The sequence below is a fragment of the Alligator sinensis genome, unplaced genomic scaffold (genome assembly GCF_000455745.1).
Source record: "Alligator sinensis unplaced genomic scaffold, ASM45574v1 scaffold1676_2, whole genome shotgun sequence".
Lineage (NCBI taxonomy): Eukaryota > Metazoa > Chordata > Crocodylia > Alligatoridae > Alligator > Alligator sinensis.
Window position 1 is genome coordinate 23757 of NW_005843509.1, and position 8462 is coordinate 32218.

Here is an 8462-nt window from a genome sequence, read left to right on the forward strand (position 1 = left end):
GAGCCCATTCTGGATCGGCAGATGCTGGCTGTGCGGAGGAAGCGCCCTGGTGCTTGTCGGCTCCGTGCCAGCGCTGCTCCTGGCTCTGGGACAGGTGCTGGAGTCCATGCCCAGAGCGGGCGGCCCAGGCTTGGGCGTAGCACTGGTACCTGCCTGGCCTGGCTCTCAGGGCCCCTCCGTGCCCAGCCCAGCTCCCTGCCCCCTGCCCCCAGCTCTGTCTAGCTCAGCCCCTTGCTTCCACCCCTGGCTCCACATCTGGTCTCCTAGCAGGGACCGGTGCCCAGGCTCCAGGACCTGTGTCCCAGCATCAGGCCCTTCCACCCATTGCTTCCCTTTCCCTCCGTGCAGGCTGCCAGGCACTCCACTCTTATTTTCTTTTGCTGTCTTGTTCGCAGCATCTGCTGCTGGAGATGGGGCATGTCATAACTGAGGAAATACAGTAATAGCAGCTCAAGGCGGGCTGGGGGGCGATGAGGGGGAGTGCAGTGAGCCTGCTGGGCTCTGCAGTTGCTGCTTCAAGGCACGATCTTCCCTTCTTCGTTCTGCCTTTCACTAACAAGGCGTGTACTGTCTACGTGGGGTGTGTTGTATGCTGGGAAATACGGTACGCACAGGGCACGGGCTCCTGTGTCCTCCAGAGCCCAGCACGAGGCTGGCGATGGACTCGGGTGCAAGGGGACGCGCATGAACACCGTAGCTCCACCGCCGTGTCACAATGGCCCTGGCCGGGGTGGGAGGGAGGCCCCGGGGGGCCGCGGCACCTGCCAGCACGTGGGCTGAGAGCAGAGCACGCGTGGCAGGGGCGGCACAGAGCCCTTTGCACGTGGCTGAGCAGGAGGTAACCCCGGGCTCCGTGGTGTGGGCTGGGGGGCACTGGGGGCAGGGGGGGATCTCGGTCTCTCATGGCCAGAGCCATGGCTGCTCCCCCCCCGGCACTGGGGGCTCGGCTGGGGCTGATGGAGCTGGGGACCCCCCCAGAAGGTGGACGGGGCAGTGCAGCGCAGCGAACCTCCCTCCCTTCCTCCACAAAGACTGCCTGCGCACACGCGTGGTCACGCCTGGGGAGCCGTGTCGGCGGGTGTCACTGGACAGGCCGGTGGGTGCTGGGTGCTGGTTTGGGGGCCTGGTCCCTTTTTCCATCTCATCCCAGGCCTGAGCTCCCCTCTCCCACCAAAGCGGATGGTGACTCGAGCAGGGGCTGCCGTATTTGCTGGCAAACAGCGCGCCTCCCTAGTTCAGCAGCTGGGAACCAGGGTGCGAGTTATAATCCCAGAAATACGGTAACTACCCTTTGTGCCCCTCTGAACCCTGCAGGGAGCTGGCAAGGCTGCCGGCTTTGTGCCACGGGCACCTTAGTGGGGTGCTTGGGCAGCCTCCAGGATGTGCTCGTGGCCTTGCACCGTGGCTCTGCAGGGGCTCCCGCTCATGCCCCTGCTCCATGTGCCTTCCCCTGCCCCTTGTGTGACCCGGCGGCTCCGTGCTCCCTGTTAGGCACGGTGCCCCCATGCCCTTTCTGCCCCCCGAGCTGCACGGGGACCCACCAGGCACCTGCTCCCCTCCAGCTTCCACCTGGTACGGACGGAGCAACTTAGTGCCCCTTGTCCGAGCTGCCCCGGGTGCTCCGGACCCCTGTGGAGGTCTGAATCCATGGCCTGGATGCCCCTGCTGCTGTGGATGCAGGCCAGCGGGCGCAGCAGCTGTGCACCAGGGGGTGGGTGCAGATACCCCTGGGTAGCTGGTTACTCAGTGCCAGCCGCCACCGGGCACTTGCCGTGCCCCAGACCCATCCAGGACACCCCCAGGCCAGCCAGATCCCACCTCAGGATGCCTGGGTTCTCTGCTCCTGGCTCTGCCACTGCCCTGCTGGGTGCCCCAGGCAAGTCCCTTGCTCTCCGTGCCTGCCCCAGCCTGTCTCTCCCTACAGGGTGCCGGCAGCGGGAGAGGCATGGGCACGGGTGCCATCCTGCGGTGGCTCCTGGAGGTGCTGGCCGGGGTGACGATGCTGTGCGCCCTGGCAGAGACTGGAGTGCTCTTCTTGCAGGCCGCGGCGGGCGCCGGGCATGTGCTCCTCACCCAGCTGCTGCCGGCCACGCTCCTCTTCGCCCTGCACCTGGCGCCAGCCCTGGCCCTCCTGCCTTGCCTGCAGGGCCTGGCCTCCGCCCCCGCCGGCCTCCGCCGCGCTCTGTGACTCAAGACACAGCTCCCATGCCACGCCGGGCTCTGGCTCCTTCCGGGGTGCGGGGGTGGTGCACGGATCACATGTGTGGATCACGCATGTGCCCTGTGGCCTGCTGGCTCCTGGCACAGCTGCAGCCCTGGGTGCCCCCAGCGCTGTACTCTTCCTGCCCAGCAGTGCCCTGGCCCCCAGCAGGGAGGGACCCTGTGGGGCAAGGCTGGCACTGGGTGCTGCGCCGTGGCATTGCCTGCAGGAGGCAGTGGGGTGCTGCAGGCCCCAGGCATGGATCAGTGGGAGGGGACAATAGGCCAGTGCCCCCCTCCCCCCGGCCCTCAGCCATAGCCCCATGGGGAGGGGGCAGCTGGCTAATGGGTCCCCTGGGCTGCGGATGAGGCGATGCCGCAGTAATTGGTCCCAGCGGCCCTGGTGTTTGTGGCTGCTGCTCCGTGCAGCCTCCCTGGGGCCGGATTAGGAGCAAACAAACAACCAGCCCCAGGCCTGGGTGGGGAGGGGGACGCTGCCGGCTCCTCGCTGCGGCTGGGCAGGGCCCCGTGGCACTGCCTGGGCTCTGGGCATCCTCTGAGATGCTGGCAGGGCTCCTTGGGAATGGCTCTATGCCCTGGCAGGGTCAGCACAGAGAGGGAAACTGAGGCACGGGGCAGGGCAGTGGATCATGCCAAGCCCCTGATCACAGGCGGGCACAAGAGGGTGGGAAATCCCTCGACCCTCTGCTCTGCATCTGGACCGTCCTGCAGTGTGGGCACCCAGGGGTCAGAGGTCACAGGGGTCCGGCCCTCCTTGGTGCCCAGCAGAGGTGGGGAGATGGAGCCACCAAAGGACGGGTTGTGTTTGCACCCCCCAGCAGAACCCCGGGCCCGGGGCAGGAGCAGGCGGGCGGCTTTGCAGAGTCTGTGCCAGGGCCCGGGAGCCGTGGGGTAGGCAGGGAGCTGCGGGGTCACATCCAGCCCAGCAGGATCAGCCCCGTCCAAACCAGGATCAGCCCTGTCCAAACCAGCTTAGACGAGCCCCGTGTCTGACCTCGGACCCGCATGACACAGTTGCCCCATCCATGATTATCCAGCCAGGGCAGCACCTGGGCCTGGGGGGTCTTGCAGCCGTGCTGGGCGAACGCCACGCGGAGGGGAGAGGGCTGCTCTCAGCATGTGGCAGGGACAAGCGCCGCTCAGGCTCCCTCAGCACTGTGGCCTGGGCCCGTCTGTGCCCAGCTGGCTGCAGCCTAGAAGAGCTGGCGGAAAGCAGCCAGGAGCCTGGAGGACCGTTTCCAGCTCTGCCACTGACCTGCTCTCTGCCCCCGGTCATGTTACTTAGCCCCAATGCCCTGGCAGCACACAGCCAGAGGGAGGTCGGATCCCCACCCCAGAGGGCAAGCTGTCTCCTGTGGTCCCTGCCATCCCTGGGGGACTTTAGCCTCCAAAAGTTCCCCCAGCAAAGAGAGGGGCAAAGGCCGTGGCTGCGTCCCGAGGGTCTGGGCGTTTCTCGTGGGGGAAGGAGCAGCTCCAGCCGCTGCTCTGGCTTCTTTTGGGGGAGAAGTGTGCGTGGGCCCAGGCAGGTGTGTGAAGCCTGCGTGTGTCACATGTGTGCCCCAAAGCCCCATCTCTCTTGCCAGCTCCAGCTAAAATCCTCGGCCTTTCCCACAGCCCCCAGGATGCATCTAGGACTCCAGACGGGTCATCATTGTCCCATAGGGACCCCAGGGCCAGGTGGACACCGGGCCACGGCCTGGATCAACCACCTGGGCCCACCATGGCCTCGAACCTGGACCAGGGATCACCTGCACCCCAACCTTTCTGCCCGGCAAGGTGCCCTCGGGGGCCGTTTCTGTCTAGCTTGCCCCAGCCCACGGCTCCGGAGAGACGAGCCCTGCTTTCCCCCGCTCGACCGGCTAAACTCATCTCCCCGCGAGCAGGCTCCGGCAGCCGTGATGAGCGCCCGGCCCTGAATTAGCTCTGACTTCTTAATCATTTACAAGTGCAATCTGTTAATTAGCAGGTGGGGGCTGCATGGGGTAGCAGCTTTGCATCTGTCTCCCGGCCGGGTTTCTCCAGCCTCCGAGCTCCGGGGCGTGGGGCCTGTGGGGGCTGATCTTGGGGCCACGGGCTGGGATTTGTGGGGACCGTGGTCCGAGCTGGGGCCGAGGCTGCTCATGGTGTGCTTCTAGCCTGGGACCCCACGAGGAGGCAGTTGTGGAGGGGGATGGCAAGAGGCTGCAGCCGGCTGGACATACCTGGGGGAGCCCAGATGACTTGGCTGCAGCCCCGCGGAGCCGCCCCAGACCCCTGGGGACCCCTCCGAGGCCCTGCTCCCCCTGCCAGTCCGGGGGGCTCAGGCTCCCCCGCCCCTGCCCCATGGCTCAGCAGAGGCCGCAGGGGCAGATGCTGCTCTATGGCCTGTGCTGTGCAAGTGCTGCGAGTGTCCCTGTGAGAGCACCAGGGCTGTGTGAGCGTAGCTGTGCGAGGGCCATGTCTGTGTACTGTGTGTCACTGCGTGCATGTCAAGGCCGTGCAAACATCGCTGTGCAAGCATCGAGGCTGTGCAAGCACTGCTGTGCAAGGGCGGGGGCCGTGCGAGTGTCACTGTGCAAGCACCAGGGCCGTGCACGTGCCACAGCAGGGTGCCAACGCGGGACGTTAAATGGCACAAGTGAGCTAGGAGGAGCCTGGTCCGTCCCCCGTCCACCCGCCCCGCCATGGCGCACGGTGATTGATGGGCTCCATATGGTGCTCGCAGCTCAGCGAGTGCCACATGCCGCCCCCCGTCTCCCTCCCCCCTGCACTGCCAGTGCATAAATCAGAGCAATTAGCGAGCGGTGCGGCTGGCTCCTAACGAGCACTGGACACGGCCCATTGGCTGTGAGCATCAGCCGCCCCCACCCCGGCCCTGGGAAGTGCCCCCAATGGGGGCAGGTGGGGTGGGGACGGGGGGACTCTCCCTCACTGGAGGATGCGAGGAGAGGCTGGGCGGGCGCTGGGGGGATGATCCAGGCGCAGCGATGCCCGTGCTCTGCTGTGTTGCGGGGAGGGGGGGGTCCCAGGCATCTGGGCCTTGCTGGTTGCCCCCTTCTCCACTTTCTGCGCCACGTGTCAGGGGGTTTGAAGCCTCCCCCAGCGGCGCTGGTGCTGCTGCAGCCCAGGCTGGGGATGGGCTGGGCTGTGCCAGTGCTCCTTCTGCACCGACTTCGCAGGGTCCTGGCTGGAGTGTTTTGCCCCCGCGCTCCCCCGCGCTGCACTGGGGCAGGAAGGGATTTTCCACCTGCTCAGACTGGTCACCCTGGGGGTTTCCCTTTCCTCTGCAGCAGGGGCACGGCCTGGGCAGGGGGTCTCTGCAGCGCCCACGACCCCCCCTGGCAGCAGCAGGATGCTGGCAGCCGCGGCCCCTCTGCTTTCCTGGGGGCGGAGGCGATGCCTGGGGCTGTGTCGGGGTGACTGTGTCGTGTTGGGCACGGGGTTTGGACGGGGCTGATCCTGCCTCAGGCAGGGCTGGACTGGACAAGACCCCGCAGCTCCCTGCCCAGCCCGTGGCTCCAGTTCTCTGGGGTTTGCACCATGCTGTGCTTCCTCCCCATGCTCCAAGGCCCCCCTGTGCCCACTGGTCCCTGGCTGGTCTCTCTGGGGCCTCCCGATGGCTCCCAGCCTGGGGTGGATGTGGGGAAGGGGCAGGATCGGGGCCACACACCGGGGAGCAGGGGGTGGCTCCTGGGTCCCCCCAGGCTCTGCAGCAGCTGAGAGCACCCCCACAGCCAGGACTGGGGACCGAGCTGCTGCAGGGGCCGGGGGGTCGGATCCCCCCATCGCCAGGCCTCCAGCCCCCTCATCGCATGGGGGTCCCGGCACCCCCAGCCTCCGCCCCGGGCTGCCAGGCGCTGGCTCCACCTGGCAGCGCGTCCCTGGGGGAGAAGGGGGTGTTTTTCCAAGCAGCTGGAGGCCGCGTAGCAACAACCCTGTTTGCTTCCTGGCCCCTGGGCACGGGACCTGCCAGGGGACTCGTTAGCGCGGCCCCCGCGGAGCAGCTCCGGGCTGCGGCAGCTCTGGGCTCGGGGGCTTCGTCAGGGCCCATCGCCCAGCCGTGCCAGCACTTTGGGCAAGGGCCAGGGGTCTTCGCTGCCTGCCCCAAGCCCTGAGACATGGGGGGGAGAGGGGGCAGACACCAGGGCTCGTCTCCTGCCGCAGCATCCCCTTGCCCCCTGGTGCTGCACGGGGTGGTTTTGGCGTCCCGCAGCCGGGGTAGCCGCTGTGGTTTGTGGACGGGACAAGGGGGAGCTGGAGCCCGTGCTCGGGGGCAGCTGGGGTGATGGAGGGGGCAGCAGGGCACCGCGGGGCTCTAGCTGGGCCCCTGCCCACCTTGCGGGCAGCGGGGTACGTCCCGGAGCCACGACCGCCCCCCGGCATCACTGCACCCGGCGGCAGCCTCATTAACCTTTCTTGATGAAGGCAATTATTTCCAGCACGTTACCCGCTAATCTAAACAGCGCAGAGCGGGCGCGGGGGCGGGAGTCTGCCCGGCCGCGGGCGGGGGGGCTGTGATTGCCGGGGCCAAGCCCTGCTGGCGGGGGGGCTGCACCCCGTGGGGGCAGAAAGCAGTGCATTGGGGTGGGGGGCAGAGAGGGCCAGCTGGGCCCTGGGTCTGTCTCCTCCACGCCCCCGGGGTCTTGGCATCCACCAGGTTGGGCATCGCCGGGGGCTGGTTGTGGGGCAGGCTACCAGGGCTGGCACCTGCGGGTACTGGGGATAGGGTGTCGCTGGCCCCAGGGCCCTGCCCCGTGCTAGGAGCGGGCAGTGGACCCAGGGTCCAAGCAGGGCGATGCCCTGAGGAAGAAGAGCTCACCGCACCCCGGTAGGAAGGCAAAGCCCAGTGTCCAGCTCCGGGGATCCTGAGCCGAGACCCGCAGTGTGCAGCAGAAAAGTCCTGGGGTGCCCGGGCCGGGGGATACCTGTGCCAGGTGTCTGTGTGGTTTGGGCCCGGGTGGGTGCAGTTTCAGGTGGGGGGCGTTGGGACCAACCCCCTTCCCTTGCCGCTGCAGCTGTGGGGGGAGAGGGGCACACGTGGTGCGCCGAGAGGGCAGGGGGGCATGCGTGCGCCATTGCGGTGATGCCTGCCTGAGCCTGGCAGCACGTGCTCCAGCGTCTGGGCCGCGTCAGGCTCCCGCTGACGCCTCGTTGGTGCCAGCCTAAGCCCCCCGCCTGCAGCCCCACCCTGTCTGCGTGTGCACCAGAGCCCCTCTGGCCTGTCTGCGTGTGCATGAGTCCACCTGCCTGCGTGTGCATGCTTCCATATCGATGCAGATATGAGCCCCTTTGCATGTGCAGGCATGTGTGCTTGCAAGAGGGTGTACATGGACACATGTTCTTGTGTGTGCATGGGAGAGCATGTGTATGTGTGTGCACGCATGTGTATACCTCTACACCTGTGCAGATATGTGCACATGTGTGCGTGTAGGCCTGTGTGCTTGCATATGGGCATGCTTGAACAGGTACGCTCCCGCACACAGGCGTGTGCACGTGTGAGAATGTGTGTGTGTAAGCCATGCCAGCAGCTCCCTGCCAGGCCTCCTGGCATGCGGCGCCGGTGCTGCGGCTCCCAGCTGTCTCCTCCACCCCTCAGCTGTTCCCGCACCCGGGCGCCAGCCGGAGCCGCCGTGTTGGGGAAACTCCGCGGGAGAAGTTCGGCAACAGGCGGGCGCATGTTGGCCGACGGTGTGGGCGAGGCGTGAAGCGCCATCTGCTTCTGGTTCCCTGTGCCCAACACGCCCCTTCCTTTGCGGGGGCTGCTGCCTCGCGGCCCCCGGGGTCCAACTCTGGGCATGAGAACCGGCTGGGGTGTGCGATGCTGGTTTTGCTGGGCAGTGCTGTTGCAAGCAGCAGGAGGGGTTGCCCTTGCCTCAGTTTCCCCCCAGCAGCCGGTTTGCAAGGGGCACTTGGCCTGGCGGCGGGGAGCAGATGGGGTCTGTGGGGTCAAAGCCCTGGGGCAGGGGCACGGGCTGTCCTGCTCATCTCTTCGCTCTGCAGGGGTGACTGGCCCTTGCTCCTTTTGCACCCTCTTGATGTTCCCTCCTCAAATGATCCCTTCTGCCTGGTTTCCGTCTCCCCCCTTTCCAAAATCCTACATCCCACTAGGCCTAGCCTGCCCTGGCTGTGCCTATGCCCCCAGCCCCCACAGCCTGGCTTGGGTGCGAGGAGGCCCCAGGTGCTGTTTGGGGTGCGGACCCCCAGAATGGCCACATCCCAGCTCCGTGCCTCAGTTTCCTCGGCTGTGCAAGGCCTATGCATTC

General features: G+C 67.0%; 1 protein-coding gene across 1 annotated transcript in view; it reads right to left on the minus strand.

Annotated features, from left to right (window-relative positions):
* Positions 1-1918: 1918 nt before the first annotated feature.
* Positions 1919-8462, minus strand: part of LOC102378759 (transcription factor COE1-like) — a 36315-nt gene continuing 29771 nt past the window's right edge. Inside the window, exon 12 of the mRNA XM_014527428.1 lies at positions 1919-2227. Coding sequence (XP_014382914.1) covers positions 1919-2227 — 309 coding nt within the window. The remainder of the gene's footprint in view (positions 2228-8462) is intronic.